At 43.7% G+C, this 26,359-nt stretch overlaps 1 protein-coding gene across 9 annotated transcripts in view; it reads right to left on the bottom strand.

Moving 5' to 3' along the window:
- Window positions 1–855: 855 nt before the first annotated feature.
- The window catches only part of DLG3 (discs large MAGUK scaffold protein 3), a 206,781-nt gene continuing 181,277 nt past the window's right edge, over window positions 856–26,359 (bottom strand). For 6 of the 9 annotated variants that reach the window (XM_066580902.1, XM_066580905.1, XM_066580907.1 and 3 more), the window contains 11 exons: window positions 22,733–22,847; window positions 20,506–20,682; window positions 20,342–20,414; window positions 19,664–19,751; window positions 11,094–11,135; window positions 10,951–11,001; window positions 8,920–9,021; window positions 8,663–8,835; window positions 6,640–6,749; window positions 5,401–5,492; window positions 856–3,659 (listed from right to left, as the gene is read on the bottom strand). In XM_066580902.1, the coding sequence (XP_066436999.1) occupies window positions 3,553–3,659; window positions 5,401–5,492; window positions 6,640–6,749; window positions 8,663–8,835; window positions 8,920–9,021; window positions 10,951–11,001; window positions 11,094–11,135; window positions 19,664–19,751; window positions 20,342–20,414; window positions 20,506–20,682; window positions 22,733–22,847 (1,130 nt within the window). In that variant the 3' untranslated portion in view covers window positions 856–3,552. Of the gene's footprint in view, window positions 3,660–5,400; window positions 5,493–6,639; window positions 6,750–8,662; window positions 8,836–8,919; window positions 9,022–10,950; window positions 11,002–11,093; window positions 11,136–11,797; window positions 11,844–19,663; window positions 19,752–20,341; window positions 20,415–20,505; window positions 20,683–22,732; window positions 22,848–24,910; window positions 25,007–26,359 lie in introns of those variants that run through there. The other 3 variants (XM_066580908.1, XM_066580909.1, XM_066580911.1) reach the window with 3 other exon arrangements.

Raw genomic sequence — 26,359 nt, forward strand, 5'->3', positions numbered from 1 at the left:
AAGTGGCACCGCTTGTCTTCTGCATACCCTGCTCGGAGCGCAAAGTGATCACTCAAAACTTGAGCGATCACCTTGCTAAATGCACACGATTATTGCTCAAGAGACATCTTTTGAGCGATAATAGTGTCTAAACCAGGCATTAATCCCAGGTTCTTTTTTGTTTCCATTCATCTGAATGAGATAGGCAGAAATCAATGCACACAGCAGGAACCCCCCCCATTCAGATGCATGGACTGGTTTTTAAGCCATAGAAACATCTGCAACCAATGTGTCGTGTGTTAACATGCCTTAAAAGACTTAGAGACTGTGCTGGAGCAGAGTTACCAAAGGGCTGCGTCCAGACCCTTCCGCCTTACAACAGCTTACCGTTATAGTGCTGGGTCACATTTTCAGTTAGAAACCTTCACCCTATTCATATCCAATCAGTTTAACAGAAGCCAAATTTGTAATAATGCTTTAGTAAAAAAAAATATATCATTTTGTTATAAAATGGTCAGTGATCATAAAAAGGTATAATTGTTGCACACAACAGAACAACCCCTGTATAATGGAGCTGTAAGGACGCCATGTGTTGCTGTATGATGCTTTATGTGCATCATTGCTTCTAGGGTAGACTACCTCCCTAAACCACATGCCACAGTGTTCTCAGAGTAATACATTAGGTATACTAGTACATAGGGCATTAGTATAGGGGAGCTATTTCGACTCGATTCAACACAGAACTGTAAGAAACGTATCATTCTGTGCTGCGTTAACCTCAGACTTACAAGTGTTGCCACAAAAGTTGATGTGAGACTTAAAAAAAACAAAAAAACAACAAACACAATTTAAATAAAAAACAAGTGGGGTCACAAATCATTGCAACTTCGTTTATTAAAAAATATATGTGCCTCCTGGGTTTATCAGCATCTCTTAAAACAATCAGATTCCGTACCATTTTCTGCTCTGCTGTAAATTACATTAGGAAGGGGAGAGGCAGGGACAAAGATATATATATTTATATAAAAGGCTGTATCACACATTGGTACCAGCCACCCCACTTGCCATTTAAAATCCCATTATACAAATCGTACCATAACATACCTTCTTCACAACCCATTCATGCTGTTGGATAACAAGCGGGTGGCAACATTTAAATAAAAATGGATTAAAAGAGGAAAGGAGAAGCTTTGCAAATCCCCAATCCAGCAGCTCGGGAGCCTCCGATTTTAGACATTCCTGCTTCACCCACCTTAAAGCTCCAACTTCTTCCATTGTCCGTCAGCCACCATGATTAACCCAGCATTGTCATTCATAAGCAAACAATGTATAGCCCTAGGACTGAACGACCCCAAACTTCAAACTACTTGATAGTGCAGGACAAAACCAGAAAGGCCAGCTGGTTTACAGCGCACCAGTATCTCCAACAAAGGAGGACAAAAGAGTCCATGTTGTCCGAGTCCTGCAATGTCTGTTCCAAGTCAGTGAAGAGATCGTGCTCTCCGTTACATGGAAAAGGGACCCTGAGCGTTTAGTTTTCACACTGAGCTTCAAGAAGAAATTTTTGGCTCACCACTTCGAAGTTTAAGCAGCTCATCACGTACACCGAATGTTCACACCAAAAGATGTAAAATTAGGACAGCATCATTTTTAGTGTTTAAAAAAAAAAACCAAAAAACAAATAAAAACACAAACCTAAATATCCTTTCATATCCATCATTAAAGCACATTTTCCACTACAGGTGAAGAAAACTTGCTGAATACAATCGACACTGAGCCTCAACATACAAATAGCGCTCCAACCATAAAAAACCCGAAAGCCTAGTGATGTGCTGCCTGCAGCAGACCTACAAGCAACTGTCTGACAGCCCAAACTGATGCCTACTGCACAGGGCTTTACCCACAAAACCAAACACTCATTTTACAGACTTTTTGGTACCAGATTGCAGATGAAAAAATTGAGCCCAAGATCAGTTATTCTATTCTGCTGCATTTAAAAAGAAAACAAAAATCTGTAAATTAAGTTGTGTAGGTTTCTTAACATTAGAACTAAACCCTTCTGCCCCCTTTTCCAGGCTCACGAGTATTCAGGTACAAATTCACTGGTTTGTGATCTAAAATAACCAACAAATGAATTTATTCTAATGTAAATGAATAAGTGGATTTAATACCCGTTAATTTAAAAAAAAAATGGAAGTTACCATGAAAAAAAAGTGTGACACAAAGCATAAAAAAAAAAAAATAAAGTTCCAAACATTCTCATGCAAACTTTCAAGAGTCAGACTCCCGTCTCTCACATTCCCTTCTCCACAACTGACTACTTCTGAGCTCACGTTAGCAACAAAAGTCCTGGAACAGTGTCACCACAATTGGTCCTCAGATTCATAAATAGGCCAGCAAGGAGGAAGCGTTCCCATGCACACCTTAGTAATAAGAACACGTGCAAACCCCCAGGGGTGAACTCCCAAAAATCTACAGAATGGTAAAGACTGAAAAGCTCTCCAATCTTAAAACAAAATGTAGCGCCATATATTTAAGACCTGTACATGAAGGCCCACGGCACAGCATTGCACCAAGGGAGGCTGCAGGCGTATAGGGAGACTAGTCATAAAAGGTACCATCTGATTATAGCTCGTCAGAGAAGTTTCTTCTACTATTATACAAGAGAATCACTTCCTTTTAGAAGCTTTCATTTGGCTCACATGTCAGTTAAGTCGTAGGCAGAGTTCTTAAATATTAAGGATGAAAGACTACTTGCCTTTGTATACAGTATATATATATAAAAAAAATCATATTATGTGCACTGTCAGTTTTCTATTAGGTGAAAGTAACAATAATGTGCATTAGGAGAAACTTGTATTCTTGACAAGCTGCAAAAAGGCAGCTAGAGCCTGCGCTGAACTCTTCTGTATATTTGGTGCTGGCTGGATCAACCACATGTAGCAGAAGTACCATTACCTTTTACCCAGACCTCTGACTTGCAGCCATGGTGGGTAGGCCATATAGTACCAGAACAGAGCCTAAAGCTCTGCCCATCACAGAAAAAGAGAACTTTAAAAAAAAAAAAAAAAATCAATACAAACAATAGAATAGCAGGGACAAATATCCCATCACAGCCAAAATATATATAATATATATATATAATCATATATAAATTATATATACACACACACACGCACACACACATTATATATATATATGTATATAAATATGCCTTCTTCCAATCCAGCAGGGATGGGGACTTTCAGGGACAGGGTGGGTTATTTGGAGACGGGAGGACTTGGCCTCTTCTGCTCTTTTCCCTTTTTTTGCATTTCATAATCTAAGTGTTTAAGTCAGTTCTTGCCCCAGTCAAGTAAGGACAGGATTTCCTTGCTGACCCCATAATATTCCCCAAAGGGTCAGTGTAAGTACACTCAAGTTGCAGATTCCATGAACCTGTGGAGTCCAATGGGCTCTGAGGGGACATTTTTTCTGTGTTTGATGGCAGTTGCACATTGAACCCCACTCCATTTCTCTGGGGGTATGGGTAGCGGAGGGTTGTAGACAGATAACAGCAGTCCAGTAGAATATTTAGAGTTTTTCAGGAGATGGCACCCAAATGTGATGTCCAGAATGATCATCAATTATCTGCTTGATCTTGTTATAAATTTCTTCCAATGACTCACCCTGTACAATGGCTGTGAAAGGAGAGAGTGAAGTGTTACAATAATAAACCACAGTGCACACAATCTGCATCACCCTCTAGATTACAGTAGGTCATAAAGGGCCACTGTTATAACAGTGCTTCAATTTCTGACTGATCACGTTTTGTACTCCAGAAGGCAATAGCAAGAGGATTTTTTTTTTACTACAGATATTGAAAACTAGAAAATACCTCTACATCCAACCCCCCTTCCCTCCCTATTGCTGCCTTCCCCTCACTCAATTGCCTGTCACTCTGGCAGTCTCCTATGCATATTACACTTACTGAACTTCCATTCAGTGCAGCCTCCTGTCTGAAACTTATTAGACGCAATCTTGATTTTTAGATTTCTAACTGCTTTACCTTCTTTTGTGCTGTGCTAGCAATATGATGCATCGTCTTATGACTAGCTAGAGCCAGTACCATCTCTGCCTGCTGAGAGGACAATCTTTATTTAGCAAGCTAGAGAGTGTAATAATTGCTAAGTATACAGGCAAGGAGAATAAGATGTTATCTACTTCATTATAACTGTGTGACAGGAGCCTCTAATCAGCTGTAACTGGCAGTTTTTGTCCCCACCACTGAAGAGAGTGTGGTGTGTTGTACAGTCCATGCAGTTTCATCACACAGGGAGTCCTAGTGATTGATTGTTCTTTGGAGGAGGCAAACAGACAACCAATTTCCAGGTTATTACATTAAGGGCCGTTTACACAGGAGGATAGTTGTCCTGTATAAACGCATGCAGTGACTGAGCAAGAATTGTTCAGTTTCTGCATGCAGAAAATTGAACGGCGATTCGTTCAGTGTAAACCGCAGTCGTTCACTTACATAAATCCTTAGTAAATTTGGAGGCACTCGCTACATGCGCCATTTTCAAAATTGCTACAGATGACTAAAAAGAGAACCATTAAAAGTGGTACAAGTGGCTCATAAATTTGGTGCAGATTTTTTGGGAGCATACTATACTACTTTGATACACTTTTCACAGATGTGTACAAAGCTTGGAGGGGATTCCTGAGCAACATAAAAAGTAAAGTGCATGTCATAAATTAAACATGTAAGCTTGACACTTTATGCATAGCTTAACATGTGTAAGGAGTGTGTGCCACCTTTTGGCTTGCTAGCGCTTCTCCCAGTGTACAAGCATGCTCGGCATAGCATGCATATGTTCTCAATGGGAAGAGGGGAATAAGTTGTTGTCAGACACCTGTGGCAGTGGCTTACTTCCTGCGAGAAGGATCAAACATGCTGAAATCTAAGCCGCCCCATCCATCCTTCTTTACAGCTTTTCCCCTTACCAGTATGTTTTCAGGAAGCGTTGGAACACCTTTACACACGATGGATGTTTGCTTGGTCCCACAGAGATTGGTAGGCTCAGCTGACATCCAATGTGTCCTTTTACATGGAATGACAGTCTGCTAAACGACTGTACGAGCGCCGATGTCACCGCTAAGGATGTTAGCAATCGTGCACAGTGTTCAGACAGAAAGACTCATCACTGGATTGCGGGCTCCTCTACTCAACCTCTATGTGAAGTGCTGAGCATTTACACAGAACGAGAAGCCAGCGATCCAGCAGTAGTTATTATGTGGACAGATAATGTCAAGTTAACGAATAGTGAGCAATTTTATTTTTATTTTTTGCATTTACACAAAACGATCATCACTCAAATCCTTTTGTTTGAACACATTTTGAGTGCTAATAGTTACGTGTAAACAGTCAGAACTTCATATTACCTGTGAAAAATTCTCCAAACTCTTGCTCCAGTTTGGTGGCTTTATCAAACATCTTGTGGGCTTGTTCAAACGTTTGCCTCCGATTCATTTCCCTATTAAAAGTAATAGAAAAAACTGGATTTGAGTTTGGCTTTTTTGTCTCTTCAAAAGTAAACCCATTAAAAACACCAGAAATTTGTGCTATTCAAAACTTATGAAAAGGAGGTCATACAAACTGAACCACAAATTGTCTTGTGAGTTCGGCCGCATTTTCTCACGATTTTACAAAATCGCATGTATGTAGAGCCCATACTTTCCTATGGGTTCTTCCACATGAGCGATGTTTTGTAGCCTGCAACAATTGCGAGGCTACAAAACGTGGCATGCTGTATACAGCCCCGATTTGCGTTTTTTTTGTAGCCCATGCTCTGCTATGGAGCCTTCCTATGTGTTGCATCCCACGAAAAACGAGTTTGTGTCGGGACTTTGAAAATCCCCGCCTTCAAGAAGCTCTGCCTCGGATTAGTTCCAGAGTGTGCGGCTCAGCCAATCAGAGCTAGCGCTTGAGGGAACAATCACAGCCATTCAATCAATGCGCCAGCTCTGATTGGTTCACGAGCGCCATGAGTCAGCCATTCACAGCCAGCCCTTCCTGGAGGCGGGGATTTTGATCTTCCAATCCAGGAAGGGCTGGCAGAAAACTGAAGACGAGTGCTGGGGAGCTTCAGGGAAGAAGATGTGCCAGAGAGGACAGTGCCTCTTAGGTGGTGATTTTTTTTTTACTGCAACTAAGGCTTTTTTCAGGGTAGGGCTTATAATTTAGGTAGCTTCCATTTCTCATCCTCTCTTTAGCTGGTTAAACTTTGAGTGCATTTTTTTGTATTTACACGACCCAATACTAATGCTGACACTTGACTCTACATAATACTACTAATACTATTGAAAGCAACATTTGTAAGAGCAGTTGTGTATATGCTTGTAAGGAGAAAACATTGTACATAGATTTCCAGATATCTGACATCTTTCTTGGAGCTGTGAGCATTGCTATACATACTCCCAAGCTCCCTCTTTACCCAGCACTTCCATGAATCAGTCTTCTGCATATTCATTCAAAGCTTAAAAAAGGGATACACAGACTGGCTGACACTACATCAGGTAAATGATTCCTCTGTGATGGATGCCCTTTACCCCATATGCTGCACACCGCTATCACAACAGGTTTCAAAGAGGATTGGAGGGAAGCAACAAATTCTCACTTACATGAGTGCTTCTACAGATTTTGGTTTGATAAAAATTGCAATGGGGAAGAGTTGTGCTTGTTGCAGTCGTTTGATAGCATTCCCAGATACGTCAAGAATACAGTGCTTTCCCTGTGAATAAAATTAGAGCAAATTTCATATAAGGAAGAGAAAACAGATTAACACCTTAAAGACACAGCCTAGTTAGAGGCTCAACCCCTTAGTGACAAAGCCTGTTTTCACCTTAATGACCAGGCCAAAGTTTGGAAATCTGATGTGTCACTTTAATATAGAATAACTCCGTAAAGGTTTTGCATATCCAAGAGATTCTGACATTTTTTCTCCACATATTGTACTTTATTTAGGTGGTAAAAAAGACCGATAGAATTTGTGTATATTTATTAAAAGTACCAAAAATTGGGAAAATTTAGAATTTTGTTTTTTACATTTTTCAGTTTCAACTGCAATATGTCAAATATGTGCAAACATACCCATTGTGGTGCTAATCTTATGTCTGTATGCACAACGGGGCCCAAACCGAAAGGAGCAGCCGGTGGCTTTCAGAACAGAACTTTTGCTTCAAGGCATTTAAGGCCCCATTGCAAACTTGAGCTGCTAAAACGATGCAGAACTCCTACAAAATGACCCCATTTTGAAAACTAGGCCCTTTATCGAATTCATTTAGGGGTTTACTGTGTATTTTGACCCCACAGTTTTTAAATTAATCTAAGCAAAGCAGAAGGGGAAAAAATTACGAATTTCATTTTTTGCCAATTGTGTAATTTTAAAAAGTTTTTTTTGTACAGCACACATATGAAGACTTGCAGCCCAAAAATGGATACCTCCGTTTGTCCCATGTTCAGAAACAAACCCATTGTGACCAATCTGCTTACAGGACACATGGCTAGGCCTGGAATAGAGGGAACACCCTTTGTCTTTAAGGGCATAACTGAATAAATTCCAGGCCCCATTGCTCACTTGTAGAGCCATCAAGCTGCCAAAACGATAGGACGCCCCCCACAAGTGACCCCATTTTGAAATCTAGACCAAGTCCATTTATCTAGGTGTGTACTGAGCATTCAGACCCCACAGTTTTTTGCAAAATTATGAAGCAGGTAAAAAATAGAAACATTTTTGTTCCACAGATGGTTCTGTGCAGGAGTGTCATTAGGGGGACAAGCTGCAGGTTTTATTAGTACCATTTTTGAGGTGTATATGACCATTTTCTTTTGATCAAAAACGCTTTTGCTTATTTTTTTCCCCTTTCAAATGTTCACCATGCAGGATAATTTGTTCCCTTTTACTGTAAAGGTCATTACAGATGCAGTAATAACAACTAAGTATTTTCTTTGTTAAAAGGGCTTTTTACTACACTAGAAAAAAAAATAAAAACTCCCAAGTATGATCTGGCCAAGTCCCCTACTTGGAAGTTTGTTGTTTTTTTTTTTAAAGCCCCAGTCACATCTGAGCCGTCCAGTTCCAATCCATTTTGTTGTTCAGTTACATCCTCGACTACTGACTATAATTGGGTTCATATGGCTTCCAATATTTGACAGTCATTTGTCCAGATGAAACAGCACAGCATGCTGTGCCATTTCATCCAGGAATTTGTGCCACCGGGGTTAGAATGGAGCCTCTGACGTAGAGGTGAATGAGTTTTCTGTATTGTAGAGCATTTGCTTTGCATGTCAGACTTGGAGGCCACTGTTACACCTCAGTTTGCCATGGCAAAACCTCACATGAGCACCCGCCAGAGCAAAATCGCCAATAGGCTGTTAAACCCTTAGATGCTGTGGTCAATGACCGCAGCAGAAGAAAAGTTAAATGGCCGAGATTGGAGAAATTTCAAATCCACGTGGCTGTTGGCTTTATAATATAGCTGGCATCCGGTCAGCAAGTGATGGTGTGTGCACAGCTCCCAAGTTTGCGCCATCACTACGCCTTACCATTACTTCACTTAATGGGAATCACTCACCCGCAGTGATGTAATAAAGGTATGGCACAGATTGGAAAAGAGGTTAATTAGCAGTTTTCAAAACACTTACCCTTTCAGCCACTGCCCTTACAGACTGAATACTAGTCCCATACAGGTTGTCATTAAACTGCCCAGCCTCAATAAACTTGTTTTCCTGAATATCTTTTTCCATTTGCTCTCGAGAAGAAACAAAATGATAGTCTTGCCCATCCATCTCAGTCTCCCTTCGAGGTCTTGTTGTGTCTGCAGTAAGTCATTAATAAGCATTAGTAAGGGCACATTGCTTAATAACTATGGTAATGCTATAAAATGTATACACACACTTACGTGGGACACAGGAACCAAATTTGTGGGGAAATTCAGATATCAGGTCATCATTAATTCTGTCTTTCAGTGGACCCAAGATAATGACTGGTCTTGTGTAGTGGACTAAGAACAAAGTTACACAGTATTAGCATTAGTATTTTTTAGAACACATCTAAATAAAACACCACGTCAGTAGAATAGTAAGGCCCAATGTCCACGGGTGGATTTTATTTATAAAGTCCACGCATGGCCCCCACACGGGGGGATCCATGCGTCTTGCTGCCCATAGGGATGCATTAGCATCCGTAGGGCAGCTAAAAGCATGCAGATGTGATTTTTTTCCTGGCGTGCGGGTCGCATGCACAGGAAGAAATCGCCACATGCTTTATTTTCCTGCAGATCTCCTGCAGGGATGGCTCCCATGGCTTTCATTGAAGCCAATGGAGGCCATCCGTCCTGCGGCACACCCACAGCTGTTTTTGTGCTGTGCCAGGGGAAAGGAGGAGTTTAAAAAAAAAGAGAAAAAAGGGCACGCCACGCTGCCAGCATGCTGAGCACATCCACCGGGCAGAAAAAAGAAGGTCTGGCCGCAAAGGAGGGGGGACCCGCAGCATCCAAACAGGTGAGTAATTAAATTTTTGGCCTCATGGCTGCAGACACGGGTGGAAACCGCTGCGGGATTCCATCGTGCATGCCCGTGGACATGAGGCCTATCGCTAGCTATATTCCGCTGCAGGGAAGGAGGGGGGAGAGCACTGACAGGCTCACTGTGGAGAATCGCTATGATTCTCTGCTCATGGACATTGGGCTGCGCTTTCCATAGTTAGTCTATAGAAAGCGTCTTATCGCTGCAGATAATGAAGTGACATATCGCCCGTGGACAGGCGGCATAAGTAGGCTGTCTGTTAACCCTCTAAGTGTCATTAAAATTAGAAAATACCCTCCTGAAAATAGAATATATATTTTTTTTATTGTACGGCAAGTTCTGCCTTACAAAAGAAACCGTTGGTGAATAAATGGGTGTCATGGGGTATGGGCAATCTTATTTTACTTTTTTAAATCCCCTTATTTTAAAATAAAAAAATTCTTGCAGTTGGGCATTAACATTTTTTAACTGATTATCTTCTATGGTCGCAGTGTACTCCAATACAATCACAGCTGGAGGACTAAAGCTTTAGTTACACGGGACGAGTGTCGGGCAAACGAAGTCCGACACTCCTCCCTGTGTCTCCGCGCTCCCATGCTCCTGCACCGGAGCTAGCAAGCCAGGCTGGTTCACGGAGCGGCCATCATGGAGGCGGGACAGTGCAGGAGATTTCTCTCCTCTCACACCCCTGCCCCTCTCCATTCACTACTGAATGGCAGCTGTTTAAATTGCACGATCAGCGATGAAGCACATCGTGCAGTTTAAACCGCCGCCGTTCAGTAGTAAACGGTGGCTGTGTTATGTGAATGGAGGGGGGCGGGGGGGGCGAGAGGAGGGAAATCTCCTGCACTGCCCCGCCCCCATGCTGCCTGCTCCGTGAACCAGCCTGCTCTGCTAGCGCCTGTGCAGGAGCACAGGGACCGCAGAGACACAGGGATGAGTGTCGGGCAGCGTTTGCCCGACAGTCGTCCCGTGTAAATGGGCTTAAGATTCGGACAAATCCTTTTTAAATCCTAACTTATTGATCAAAACCTGCCCATGCGCAGTCAACCAAAGTAAAACTAAGTTTTCTCTTCCCCAAGAGTTACAGGCTTTCTATACAATAAGATGAATAGCTAAGAGATGTGCAGAAAGGAAGTGTCAAATGGTTAACACAGTCACATTGCGACACATAGGAGTTTGTATGTTCTCTTTATTTTTCCCCCTCTTTTGTGACCACTGCGGTTTTTAAATTGTTCATTAAGCCTCCCCATAATTTGCCTGAGAACAGCAGTTTCAACCACAAAAAAAGAAAAAAAGCTGATTACAAAGCACGTTTTGTGGGTGGCCTCATTTGGTGATGCTTTTGTACATGAAGCGGATGCCCTATAAAAGCAATGGGAAAACAAAATCACCGGAGTACTTACTCTCTTGTCGGGTCACGGGTTCATATGAAAGTATAGTGTCTTCTTGTCCCTCTGCAGAGCAAGAGAACAATCATCAGTACGGACGTGAACCCTCCCCCACCCCAGAACAAATAAAAGCACATGCAAATTAAATGGTGACTTACTGGAGCTGCTCTCGCTGTCACTGGTATTTGATGTCACGGCTTCTGTAAAGTGACAGAATGCTGTTAATAGGTGATCGTTAACACGGCAATCTACAAGCCAAGCACAGCACCGACATAGCATACAGGCAAGGGCGGCAACACAGGAAACTCCTAGGATTTAAAGACTTACGAAGCAGCACTACTTCTATTTTTGCATCATGTAAACTAGGGCACCTGTCAGATTATAGGTGGGTGATGTCTTTGTTACATATTTCAATCTACATTACATACAGAGCTCAGGAAGCCCAAACATTAAGGAAATTATTTTTACTTTAATGGCTTAATCTCTAAAAAGGCCCCATGCTGCATCGACGGGTCGCCACGACTTGTGAACACGCTGATAAAATTACAAAACGCACTTCAGAGTATTTTCCAAACAGTCCCATTTAGTTTAACGTGGGAGATGCATTTTTATTTTGCCAATACTAGATTTTAAACGGTGAAACAACCTCCAAAACACGAGGTTTGTGATGCGATTGTCATAGAGAGTCTAAACTTAATCACTCCTCTACGCTACAGCAGATCCCTTTATGCATGATACAGGTAAGAAATAACATGCCACAAAGTATCAAGGACCCCCCCTTCCTAGACCGAGCAGGACATGCCCCCAAGCAGACAACCCGACCAAGAGAACAGCAGCTTCCCACTCACACTGAGGGACTTACTCAGACTCTTTGATCCATAATAATCGTCACTTAAGCCAGGGAAGTCCTGATATTACAGACAAGAAAGAGGAGAAAGACAGAGACAGTGAGTGAGAGACAGCAGGCTAGAGAGTGTCAGGAGCAGCAGCCCAAAAGAAAAAAAATTACCCTGCTCAAAAAAGGAGGTTGCCGCTAAACATTACCACTTATGTGACAAATATGCCAAAAGAAAACTTATCCAAAAAAGGAGAACGTCAGGATTGACCCTATTAATATATCTTATTACTTAAAGAAAAGAGCACTACAAGAGGGGTGAAAAATAGTACAGGCATGTCAAAGAACTGTCAGCCTCCTTCACAAGCGGGATAAAAAGTTATGGCAACGATACATCTAGTTTGTTGCAGAACCATGAACCCGGGACAGATGTCGCTTCGGCCCATGTAGGTTTTATTCTGAAATTTACAGGCGTTTCAAAAAACAAAACTTAGAAGTTTACTGTAGAAAAATTCTATGCATGAAATACACATGGCACGCTAAATAATCACAATAAAAAGATAATATGACACTTGAAACCCGATAACGGAGAACATATTAATGAGCAAAAAGGCCATATACAATATAAGTATAGACCACTTCTAACCCAGATTACAGAATAGCTTTACTAACAGATACAAACAGTACCATACGCATGAAACCGAAACCTTCATGCCCTGCCCTCAGTACAAATTGTGTGAACGGGTCCAATCCCCATATATTATGCAAACAGCAGTATACATACAAAACCTAGAAAAGGTTAGTTGGCATAACAGACTATTTTCAACAATCTGAGGACAAACTTAGAAGTTTAACTCTGCGAATGGAGCTCTGAGGCAATGAGGCGGGCAGTGCCAGGCTCCCCCTGTCCGGAAGACTGACAGCACTCTCCCGATACACAAGCATGGAGATGAGCTGTCACTCTTGACACGGGAAGAGCTCAGCAAGGCCAACCTCTGACTCAGATCTCCGTTCCAGCTGAGCTCAGAGTTAAACTTCAAGTTGGTTTTGTTTTTTTGAAGTGCTGTAGAATAAAGCATATATAGGACAAAGGGGCATCTCTGTCCCAGGAACATGCTGCCTGTGGCTGAAGCAGCAGGAAACTGGTGACAGGTTTGCTTTAATGATCTTGCAAAATAACCACATCTCAGTACAAATACCCAATTCAGCTCCTCAAATCCATATACAAAGGATAAAATACTGGGAACCGTACATGCCGAGTATAGAGTATTGTACCAGAGATCCAATCCCAACCAGGGATGTGGAAACAGTAAGCCAAACTTCCAACTCCTATTTCATCAACGCCTTCATAAATGGCTCATGTACAGGGAGATTCTCTCACTAGGAAACCCAAAACACTCTTTAGTTTTTGTCTGGTTACTTATGAAAATTGGCAAGGATGAAGATAATGGGGTAGGTTTATCAAAACTCAAAACCACCGCAAACAAAACAAAAAACTGGCCGCTACCCATAGCGACCCATCAGAGCAATTTTCATTTTTCAAGAGAACAATGAGAAATGACAGCAAAGCTGCGATTGTTTGCTACAAGTTCCAAACCGCTTCATAAACCACCTCCTATCTATCGAACCATCACAAGTCTCCACAAGGTGGGCTGTACCTGTGACATTGAGACGTGACCGCCAACCAGGTGTTTGACTCTGCGCACAAACAAGTATTAAGTTGAACAGCATGTGGTTATTGTTCGTGAATACTGGCAAACAGGTTATTTAAACAATGTCAAAGGGCATTCTGGAAGGAGTATAGTGAAGAAAGCGGACCGACAAAATCCTCTAGCCACAAAATTCATGAAAAAAATTTGAGAAATTACCAGAAAGTTACTTTCAACACGATGGCGCAACGTGCCACACATCTACTGCAAGCATGAGGGTAATTTAAAAGTTATACCAGTGATCAATTAATTTAGAAAAATCATTAGCTGCCCAAGTCACCAGACCTGATTTCTTCTTGAAAGTGTTTATTAAAAGGCCACATACAGAGCAATAAACCGCAAACAGACAGATGTGACATGGCAGGAAGTTGCTATCATTACAGATGTCACATTAGCAGAGATCTTCACCAATATGCAGACTCACATAAGTGCTAAGATGCTGAGTGGCTCTTGACACTCCTTATTTTGCAACATTCAAGGTAAATACAAATCAATTCTTATTGGTATTTAACAAGGAGAAATACAAAGTCCTACATCTGGGCAAGACCAATGAAAAAAATACATAAAAAATGAGAGGAATGGAGCCAAGCAGTAGCACATGTAAAAAAGACTTGGGAATACTAATAGGTCACAGACTGAACATGAGTCAACAGTGTGATGCAGCAGAAAAAAAGGCAAACAATTCTGGGATGTAGTAAGAGGAGCATAGAGTCTAGATCACGTGAAGTCATTATCCCCCTCTACTCTTCCTTAGTCAGACCTCATCTGGAATATGGTGTCTAGTTCTGAGCACCCCACTTTAAAAAAGTAATAGACAAACTGGATCAAGTTCAAAGAGTTACCAGGATGGTGAGCGGTCTGCAAATCATGTCCTATGAGGAACAGTTAAAGGATCTGGGAATGTTTAGCTTGCAAAGAAGGCTGAGAGGAGACTTAATAGCTGTCTACAAATATTTGAAGGGCTGTCGCAGTGCAGAGGGATCAGCCCTATTCTCATTTGCACAAGGAAAGACCAGAAGCAATGGGATGAAACTGAAAGGGAGGAGACACAGATTAGATAATAGAAAAAAAAAAATGACAGTGAGGGTGATGAATGAGTGGAACAGGTTGCCACTGGAGGTGTCGAAGTCTCCAAATAGAGGCTGGACAGACATCTGTCTGGGATGATTTAGTGAATCCTGCACTGAGCAGGGGGTTCGACCCAATGACCCTGGATTTCCCTTCCAACTCTACCATTCTAGGATTCATTAGGAAACAGGTGGCAAGACCATTCATCTAATCACATAACTCAGTTTGCATATCTGTCTGAGATGTAATAGCATGCCGGGTTTTGCAGCAAAAACTCCTTCTAGAGGCTTGATTTTTTTCTTTAAATAGAGTATATTTGAGGCATATCCTTTGCCACAGATGTTCATTAAAAAATTTCCCATGGTTTTTCTAGTTTTCCCCATGTCAAAAAAAGCCTATTCTGGGCCATAACACCCACTTTTCTTCCACTTTCTACATTTTCTGTAGAAATAGTTGTAGGAGGACTTTTTTGTAGGACGAGTTACATTTTTATTCCATACTGGTTTTGAAAATTTTATTATTTAGTGACATTCACCATTCAGTATAAAATGACAAGAATTTTGTCAGGTCGGTACAATGTGGGCCACAGGGAACAGCAATTGATCCAGAGCTGTGTGTAATTATTTAACCCTATAATGATTAACCCTGTAATGATTTAACCCTATAATATTTATCTGTGCCTATTTGGATTGCCCAAATCGTCAATTTTCAGTATGGCCTAAAGATCAGGCCGCCTTGTTAAGAAATGTCTTCCACTGGTTTATAGTGGAACAGAGAAGTAAAAGAAAAACAAATTGTCAGGCACTCCCATAGAAGTCAATGGACTGACTGCTGTCCATGGTCCACAAGGCTGCTGTAAAGCATCTCTAAATGCTGAACAGCAGCTTGAGCAAGATGTCTGTTACCAGAGCCATACAGAAAATAGAATAAAAAAAGATCAGCAAAAGATTAGAAATGTGCTTCACGATCTGGTTTTGTAAAATATTGAATTGTTTTTGCCATATTCACATTGTGGCATTAACCCCTTAGTGACGGAGCTTTTTTGCTTTTTTCCATTTTTGTTTTTTCCTACTCCCTTTTAAAAAATCGTAGCTCCTTTATTTATCCATCGACGTCGCTGTATGAGGGCTTGTTTTTTGCGGGACGAGTTGTATTTTTCAATGGCACTATTTATTGTACCATATAATGTACGGAAAAACTTTTTAAAAATTCTTAGCGGAGAGAAATGGAAAAAAAACGACATTCCACCATCTTTCGGTGCGTCCTGTTTCTACAGTACACAAATTGCAACAAAAACGACCTGATATTTTTATTCTATGGGTCAGTACGATTGCTGCGATACCAAACTTGTATAGTATTTTTTTTGCTGTAGTACTTTTATTTTATTTTTTAAAGATATTGAATTTTTTTCAATTATTTTCTGCGGTCATTTTGTGCGCGCAATACCTTTTTTATTTTTCCGTCGATGTAGTTGAGCAAGGGCTCATTTTTTGCATGATGTCCTGAAGTTTCCGATAGTATCAATTTGGAATACATATGACTTTTTGATCACTTTTTATTGCGTTTTTTCTGGGAGACAGGGTAACTAAAAAAGTGTATTTCTGGCATTCTTTATTTTTTTTTTTCACACGACGTTCACCGTGCGGGAAAAATAATGCGCTACTTTGATAGATCGGACTTTTACGGACGCGGCGATATCAAGTACATATTTTTATTTTATGATTTTGATTTAAACTTTTATAACTTTTTTTTTTTTAACAATTAAAAAAACTTTATTGATCTTTTTTTTTACTTTACTTTGAAGTCCCCCTGGGGGACTTTAACATGCGATGCTTTGATCGCTCCTGCAGTATGACGTAATGCTATAGCATTACGTCATACTGCTTTTTTACAGGCAGTCTATGAAGCCACCCTGTGTGGATGGCTTGATAGGCAGTCTGCTAAGGCAGCCCTGGGGCCATTCATTAGGCCCCCGGCTGCCATGACACCTGCACGGCTCCCCCGATCTCACCGGGGGGGGGGGGGGGGGGGGCCTGCGGGACCCCCGAACAGCGTTCGGGGGATTTAAATGCCACTGTCAGAATTGACAGTGGCATTTAAAGGGTTAATAGCCGTGATCGGCCGAACGGCCGAGCGCAGCTATTGCCCGCGGGTGTCAGCTGTAATAAACAGCTGATGCCCGCGCTGTATGGAGGGAGATAGCGCCGCTACCTCCCTCCATACACGTCCTGCAACAGCAGGACATAGTTTCCCGATGGGGCGGTCGTTAAGGGGTTAAATGATATTTTATTCAGCGAGTCATTCTAATCGCAACAATACTTAGATATTTAGCTTTACTACAATAAAAAAAACAACAAAAACCACTTAGGGGACCCCCAGCACCAGGAAAGTCCCCTCAAGGAAGAAGAGAATCGCCACCTTGGAGATATTCCTAGGTCTGCTACCAATAGAAGGCCTTGGATTACACTACAACCTGCCAGGGGCAGGAGAAGATCCAGGCTTCTCCTGCAGATCCTTGTTGAGGCTTAGGCCCCCTGCACACGGGCAGAAATTCCACAGCGGGATTTCCCGCAGAATCTCCGCCAGTGGAAGCTGCTATAGGTTTGCGTTAGAAAACACAATCCTAGGCAGACGGCCGCGATTTGTCCGTGCGAAATCACACGCAGAAAACAAGTCACGGCATGCTTTATTTCTGTGCGGGGCTTACAGGCGGCACAGAAGTGTCACTCCCCGGTCTGCGCCGGCAGCCTGCACATCAAAGAGACGGAGCCACGGGAGAGGCGAGTGCTACGCTGGTCCCTGCAGGAGCGCAGGTCGGGTTCCATTGCGAGAATTCTCGCAGCGGGATCCGACCCGGCCGTCAGCAGGCGGCCTTAAGCAGATATGCCCTATATCCATCTAGTTTTGGAGGAAGGGGGCAGCTACAATCCTATGAGGAACTGAAATCACTCGGTCCTATGGACATCAAACAGGAACAGAGGAGAGACCGGGTGTTCCATCCTTTAAAAAGAAAAGAAGAAAAAAAAAAAAAAAAGATCCAAGAGGAGGCGTCCCGTTTCCCATCCGAGGGGAGGTAGGCTCTATCATGGGTGATGTCATTGTCAGTGTTTTGTTCCCCCCCCTCCCTTCTTTTGTGCAGGACAAGATGCAGATTTCATTGGTACAATTTTGAGGTACATTGGGTTTTTTGGGTACATAAAATAGAAAAAGTGTTCAAACTGCAGTTCTGGAACTTTTTATTTCCCCCCTTCAAACACCATTTACTGTGGACCATAAATAACACGGTAATTGTAGTGTTTGGGAGATCACCGGGTTACTGATTAATCTCCGCAACAATATACTGCAAAACTTCTGTACTGCGGTATGTTATGCCTGTCAAAAAAACTGTCTGCCAGCCAATGTAACCCATTGTAGGCCCTCAGCTGCCATGGAAACCCATTGGCATATAAGATCACATTGTGGAGGAACAGGTGGGGTGGCCTACTCTAACTACAGATGCCATGGTGAGCATTAATCATAGTGTTTAAGAGTAAACAGACTGGATTGGAGCTCTCTGATCCCCGCAGTTAATGCAGGGTATTGTTCTTACAATACAACTGACTTGATAGCGATGACGAGCACAGCTCGCGGGCCTGCACCATCGCTGGTACGCACGATTACATCAGTTCAAAACATTAGTACCTAACAGGAAGGGGTTAATTGCCACACTGTAAATAACCCTGTAAATATATGCTCATTCAGCTTAATTGCTGTAGATTATGGTGCCATTCAGTGATATTTAAATGTAAGGCCACTAAGGTCGGTCTCACACGACCGGATTTGTATTGCGGAATCTGCAAAAGTCACCCATGCGAACTATCCGCAGTATTCCGCACACATTAAAAGAAGAGAACATTCACATATCAGCGAAGATGAGCAAATAGCAGATAGTGATTTCCCAAAAGCTTAAATAAAATTGGAGCATGTTTTATTTTTGTGCGATGTTCACACGGACGGTTTCCATTGAAGTCAATAGAAGCTGTTTGACTCAAAGCCAATCCGCAATTGACATTGCAGCTAGAACATGGGTACCCGCGTTGTCACCTAGGGATGGCGCGGAAAAAAAACAAAGAAACTATGTTGCGCATGACTGACAGCGTGCACACAGGGTCATATGCAATACAGAAAGGCAAAGGTACGCAGGTTGCCGCATGCGAAACCTGACCCGTCCGTGACAGACCGGCCTCACAAAAGCATATGTTAAAACGTTGCGTTTTACTGTGAGCAGCGCTGCGTTTTAATGAATTTATGCATTTTTACTGCATTTTTGCGCAGTAACCACGCAAGCAAGCTGACAACTTTTTTCCCCTTCCCGGTGGCATAGTAACTCGTGTTATGCTTGCAATTGCATATTTACTGTGTTTTTCACATTCATCTCAATGAGCAATTTAGTGAGTGAAATATGCGCTGCAACGCAGAAAATAGGACCGACAGCGCAAGATTGTGTGCGTTAAATACACAGCAGAAAAACGCTAGTGTGAGGCCTCATTGAAATACATGGAGCTTTTATGCCGCGTATTACAACACTTGTGTGAGTGGCCTAATCAATTTTCCATCCTGTGTGGAAAAGTGTACGGCTACTATGATCTCCACAGAAAATATGATGGTGTCACCAAAGGCAACCACTTACAGAGCAAAGCTGCCGCAGTAACCAGCTGGTTGTGGTTCCTGGCAAACAGCCGATTCTGCTAGAGGTAACCGTGTCCAGCTATACATCCCCCCGCAGTAGGCATGTGTTGCACTGCAGAGAATCATGAATGGCCATCCATACATGGACAGCTTGAGTCCACCAGGGTGGGAGCTGCTCTTGAACATCTCCCCACCCCAGCTCAGCGTGGGTTGTGGGATGGTGGTGGTAAGTGGAAGGGGGGGGGGGGGGTCTAGCAGAGTACGGCCCCCACTCCCCATCCTTTATGAAGTTAATATGCCCTGATGTATGTGATATAAAGACAGTGAAGCTCACGTAGAGGGGCAGCGTAGTTTGCGCACTTCTATACAAGCGAGCTCTACTATTAATCTCAAAGCAGTAGACTATTTTAGGGTACGCGGGTCGGTGACTCTCTCTCCTCTTACTTACGTGCGTTGCCGGGCTCTTGAACGAGGTTCTTGTAAAATGGAAACTTGCGGGACAGTCGGAAACTCTTTTTGCGCTTGGATTTGATAGACTTTGTCGGATGGAGGTGATGACACAGATAATGGGTAACAGGGATGAAATGCCCAAAGAATGTAGGAAAGGAGGCAGGAACAGAACATAAAACAAAAGAAAATGAAGACAAAAATAAAAATGAACAAAATATGGGTTTACAAATCATGCACAAAAAGCAAAGTCATAATGGAAGTGTGATGAACTTGGAGGTAAGGGTTAACGTGAGATTTTGAATATAAAGCTAACCAAAAAAAAGACGCCTTTCTCTTAAAAGATCACTATTGCCATCTTTAATTTCAACAGTGGCTCAAATGCCCACTCTTGCTGAAAAACAAAAAAGTCAGGTCCTGCCGATGCCGTTTAGAAGGGGGGGGGGGGGGAAATACACATATTGGCAACTTTAAACTCTACCCTCTGACCCCATGTGACAATGAGGTGGAGTAACATGAAGGCAGGATTAGGCGCCACACCGTGCTCGCAGTCTGAACATGGGCTGCATGAGCGCTTTACAGATCGGGGGATATTTTTCCAACCAGAGTCCGTTATTACACTTGTGCAGACAACTGTTATTACATAATAAACAAGCGCTATAACAGCATCCATACTCACTCTGTTTGTTTCCATGCCAGAACGTCCGTGAAACTTGACAGTTTTCAGCCGTGCCCTCTCTTTTTTCTCAACCCTACAAAAACAGAGTATAAATGGTTAACCTGAAGAACACTGAAATGCAAAAGAAAGCGGGTGGGTGAATATACTGAATTTATTCCTCTCACCTCTTCTTGCTGGGGATCACTCCTATTTGTTCACTTTCTCCATGGGGTGTGACAAGTCTGGCCTGCCACCATTCATCATCAGAGGCATTGATGACATGTAAAATATCTCCATAAGAGAAACTCAGCCCCTGGCTTGGTAAGCAGCTGTCCCGCGATCGGTCATAGTCAAAGAGGGCCCTGGTAAAAAGTCAATTACAGTTAGTTCTGCCATCCGGAGGGATCACAAACAGATGAGTCTTCTTCAGAGGATGCCAGCACAATCTTCAAAAAACACACAGTAATATGAAGACAAATAGATTCACCAATTTGGATAAAGATAGATATTTACAATTTGTACTTTCTTTATCATTAAGGGTATTCCTATTGCATGATGTTCTACCCGGCCACTAGAATATGTCAAAGATTGTGGGGGAGTCTGATGTCTGTAGAGAAAGTGGCTCCTTTCCTTTTTCCACACAGCTCACCCAAAGGTGCTCGATCAGACTGAGATCTGGATAACTTACAGCGCAAGGCAGCATCGTGAACTCTGTCATGTGGCTTTAAAGGGGTTGTCCCGCGGCAGCAAGTGGGTCTATACACTTCTGTATGGCCATATTAATGCACTTTGTAATGTACATTGTGCATTAATTATGAGCCATACAGAAGTTATCAAAAGTTTTTTACTTACCTGCTCCGTTGCTAGCGTCCTCGTTCCCATGGAGCCGACTAATTTTCGCCCTCCGATGGCCAAATTAGCCGCGCTTGCGCAGTCCGGGTCTTCTGCTCTCTTCAATGGAGCCGCTCGTGCAGAATGCCGGCTCCGTGTAGCTCCGCCCCGTCACGTGCCGATTCCAGCCAATCAGGAGGCTGGAATCGGCAATGGACCGCACAGAAGAGCTGCGGTCCACGGAGGGAGCAGACCCCGGCGGCCATCTTCAGCAGGTAAGTATGAAGACGCCGGACCGCCGGGATTCAGGTAAGCACTCTCCGTTTGTTTTTTTTAACCCCTGCATCGGGGTTGTCTCGCGCCGACCGGGGGGGGGGGGGGGGGGGGGTGTTAAAAAAAAAAAAAAACCCGTTTCGGCGCGGGACAACCCCTTTAATGTTTTGGCCCTTATTATGGAGTGGCATAAAATTAGTAGGTGGGATTACCCCCCCTTAAGTCTAAAGAAAGCCCAGTGGCAAAGTATATTTGCCCTAAACGTCACTACAGTGTTTCCCTGAAAATCAGACACTCATTAAATTTTGCCCCAAAAGAGGCACAGTGTCTTATTTTAGGGTGGTGGAGGGGCGTATACTCACTTTACAGCCGCCGTCTGTGTCCCCCGCGATGATCTCCCCGGCGCTGCGGCAGGCTGCTGTATAATCCTCCCCTCTGTCAGATGATTCTCTCTCTGGTAAATGGGGCTTAAAGTTTCCCTAGCTTCAGCATGTGAGCACTGCGATTGGATCAAGCGCCAACCAATCACAGTTGGCGCTCAATGAACCAATCAAAGCCAGTGATGTCATTCACTGAACGGCTGTGAATTATCGAGCGCAGCCTCCAACTGGCTGGCACTTGAACCAATCACAGCGCTTACTTGCTGAAGCCAGGGGAATTCGAAGCCCAGTGTATCAGAGGGAGAATCCTCTGACAGTGGGGAGGATTACACAGCCCTAGTGCTGGGAAGACTATCACGGGGGACAGACCCAGGCTGTGAGGCGAGTATTGCAATTTTTTTCACCTAGTGTGGCTAGGGCTTATTTTCGAGGGAGGGCTTATGTTTCAAGCCACCACCTGAAAAATCAGGGTAGGGCTTATTATTGGGGTAGGTCTTATTTTCAGGGAAACACTGTATTTGCCAAAAATTAGGTCTTCTAGATCCTACAGTATTTGATCTGTCTCTGAGCTTACAATTAAAGCAGTTTTCTTGGACTTAACTACTGATATAACCTGACCCTAGGATAGCTCATCAATAGTTGATCAGTGATGGCTCATTGCTTGGGACTCCCTGGCGATCAGCAGATATTGATCCAGATGTCAATGGGGCTGACAGCTCTGTCCAAACTGCAGCAGCCCTGGTGGACAAGAGTAGGCACAGGTCCCAATAAATTCGGAACAGCTGATCACCGGGGAGACCCCCGACCGCGGGACCCCTGCTGATCAACTATTGAGGATTTATTCTGCGGATAGCTCATCAATAGTGAAATCTTGAAAAGCACCTTTTAAATAGATAGCAATAAAGGGAAACCAGTATATTAAGCTTACCTGACATAAAGCGATCTTTTCTCACTGGTGCGAAGGGACCCGGAACCGGAGCTCATACTGCTGTTCATCATTTGTTCTCGTAAGTCATGGATCTTTGACTCAAATCGACTATACTCTATAAAAGGGAAAAAACAGAAAAGTTGAGTCTTCTACAACACTTAAAAAAAAACAAAACGTTAGTATAACAATACTAGCGCACTATATAAGTAGATCTCACACCTGTATGACACAGAAACCCAAGAGATCATTCTACAGAGCAGCGGGGCCCAGAAATGGTTTTATCACTGGCCTGTAAATTGGTTGGCAGCCTCCTACTTGTATCCGGTAGTCGCATCAATGTTTAGTGAATGTAACAATATAACCAGCAAGCTTCACAAAACGAAGATCTCCCATCAGCCTCAATACACAAAAAAAAGTGAAACTGTCCAGGCAACATCTGCACTGCAACCAAAGTCTAAGTCGATGTCTAATGCCATAATGAGGGCCGGCTCACACGAGCGTGTTGGTACAGCGTATTCTGACTGGAATATACTATACTAATCTCTCATAGGCAGCCATGTTGCCGCTGGTCACATTACTTGCGCAAAGACCATGCGAAAGAAAAATCGCAGCGCGTTCTATCTTGCTACATATTACATGCGTTTGCGCGGCAAGATAGTACATCGCGATGGGCAGTACACAGTAAGTACCCAAAGCCATTGCATACTTGCTGCGTGCTTCAGGCGGGCAAAACGCAATAAATTACAGCCGTCCGAGCGCGGCCTATGGAGTAACTAACAGGAGGAGACCCGCGCCGCGTCCGGACAGGTGAGTAGATGCATTTTCTGGCCTCATGGCTGTGTGCCCGCAGACTGGAGCCCTAATAGTATCCCCGTCAAGGATTGACGCGTCAACACTTTGTGCGCTGCGGACTAAAAAAATGTTTTTTTAAATGAGCCCCGTATGAACTACACCGCATATCACTGGCACAGACTGCAACATGTCAGAGTAAGCCATGTGAACGAGGCCTAGAGCTACAGCCGTGTGTGATGCCACCATCCCCCAGCAACATCCGCAGGTGGATTATCGCCCTGGAATTCACCGCACTCCTAGAAGCGGTGACCGCGACAAACTGTGAACATCGCGACGATCTAAAATCCACAGCATGTCAAGGAGATCTGTCCCCAGCGTTGCACCCAGAGCTGAAGTTACACCACAATATATCGTCACCGGGACAGAAAAATTCCCTAAAAGGACAAGAATATACTCACCGAGGGAACTCTGAGTATACACCACAATATAGCAGACGCCTTCATGGTCGGTGGGGGCTGACTTTGTGGGACCCCCACTTTCCCTGAAATAGGGGTCTCGATGGTATGCATGCAGCGCTGCCACGCCATTTATTTCAATGACCGCGCTGGAAATTGTGGAATACGAGCGCCCGGCCATAGCGGGCATAGTCACTGCACTAAACAGAGCAGCGGCGCCGCGTGCGACCGCCTCTCAATGAGCTCTGAGCATCAGGAGGGTCCCGGCAGTCATTCCCCACCCTATAGGGAAGGCATAACGTTACTTCCCCTTTATAGCCCCGTCCATGCGATCTGCACGGAAACCGCTGCCTGTGAACAAAGGGTGATCAGGGCTCATTCACAAAGCGTAACACGCTACATACTACTTGCGTGTGTAAATGGTTCTCAACTGGTTCATTCACAGCTGCGTATTTTGTATGCGGCTTTTTGTCACAGTTTTTAAAAAAACAAAACCTCAGCCGGGCCCGCAGCACCATAACAAACTATTAAATCAATGGACGTGCGTAAATACGCAGGAAAGCCGCAGCCTGACGTACATCAATGGGGATCTATGCGTTTTTTAAGTGTGTGCAAACACGCTGCGCGTAAGAAAAAAAGGCGCAGTATTCACGGTCCAGAATACGGATGGCGCCCGGCTGTGTGATGGCGCCCGGCTGTGTGATCACACCCCTATCCTTACTGACAGGCACTCTGCTGACCCCTGACTTACTGACACACTTTATTGCACTTTCCACCTACTTGGCTCACAAGCTGATATTCTAACCAGGAAGGGAGGGAGGGATGTTCCCCGGAGTACATGCACAGTGCCGGCTGCTGCACACATACTAGCCTCTGCTCGCTCACCTCTACAACAAGTGCTACCATCACCCTCCCAGCCTCCGCCGTTTACCTGCCCACAGTCCGCGCGGCCGCCGCCCCCTTACGCACCGCTCACCGATACCACCGCCTTTTCAAAGCAGAAACAACCGAAATGCAGACAATCCCCTCCCCTTCCGGCACAGACAAACACCCAACCAGCACGCTCGAAAATCCACCTCCCAATCAGAAAGTAGGAAAACCCTGCCCACCAATCAGAAGATGCCGCTGTGCCGAGAACCAACCAGAACGCCGCATTTTCCCGCCCACTTTCCACAGATCCCGCCCATGTATTCCTGTACATTGTCCCGCGCTGCGTACTTGGCGGTCACTCAAACTTGTCAGCCGTAGGCATATATGCCTATTCAACACCACCTCTACTCGACCAATCACCGTGAATCAGCCAACTCAAATACCCAATCACTGTGAATCAGCCAACCGAAATAACCAATCACCGCGAATGAGTAAATCCAAGCAACCAATCAGATAGCGAATGGTGTGGAGATGGAGTGTAAAAGGCTAATACGCCAGCCTTAGCAGGCGCCTGGTAACCGGCTGTTGTGCTGTTGCTATGGTCCACTTCAGTGGGGAAACACAATCTCCATGCACATTCCCTACCGCCATCTTTGAGAGGGCTCTGCTAAATTGCGTGTGGTTTTCTGAAGGGAAGTCTCATAGACCCAGGCTGGTGTGTAATATAAGGTGGCACTGAAAACCTGCTCTGGGGGGTCTCATGGAGGTGGTCCTGGGAGAGGGTTCACTGTAGTTGTACCCATTTGCCATAGGCTTCCATGTTGCCGCTCACACATACTGCGCAAAATACACGCCTGATAAAGATGTCAGCGTCTTCTATCTTAGCATGTATTACGCATGGCATATAGCGGCACACACAAAGTACACAATGCGGGTGCACACTTGCTGCTCGCCGCGCGACTGTACAATGCGGGCGGCACACAGCAAATTCGACTCCTGTGAAGCCGCCCTTTATGAGGGTCTAAGGGGAGACCTACCGGTACGTTGGCTGCGTGGACGGCGGTTTACATTAACCCCTACATTTAACCCTTTAATGACGCTGCCTTTTTTTCCATTTTCCTTTTTTCCTCCCCCCTTTTAAAAAATCGTAACTCCCTTATTTATCCATCGACGTCGCTGCACAAGGGCTTGTTTTTTGCAGGTTGTATTTTTTGGTACTATTTAACCCCTTAGTGACGAAGCCTGTTTGCGCCTTAGTGACGGAGCCAAATTTTGGAAATCTGACATGCGTCGTTCAACGTGGCATAACTCCGTAAAGGCTTTACATATCCCAGTGATTCTGACATTGTTTTTTCGCCACATGTTGTACTTCATTTAGATTGTAAAAAGAGACCGATATAATTTGTGTATATTTATTAAAAGTACCAATATTGGAAAAATTTTGAAAAAATTGTCATTTTTTCACATTTTCAACCGTAATATCTCAAATATGTCCAAACATACTGTACAA

Source organism: Eleutherodactylus coqui, chromosome 10, assembly GCF_035609145.1.
Source record: "Eleutherodactylus coqui strain aEleCoq1 chromosome 10, aEleCoq1.hap1, whole genome shotgun sequence".
NCBI lineage: Eukaryota > Metazoa > Chordata > Amphibia > Anura > Eleutherodactylidae > Eleutherodactylus > Eleutherodactylus coqui.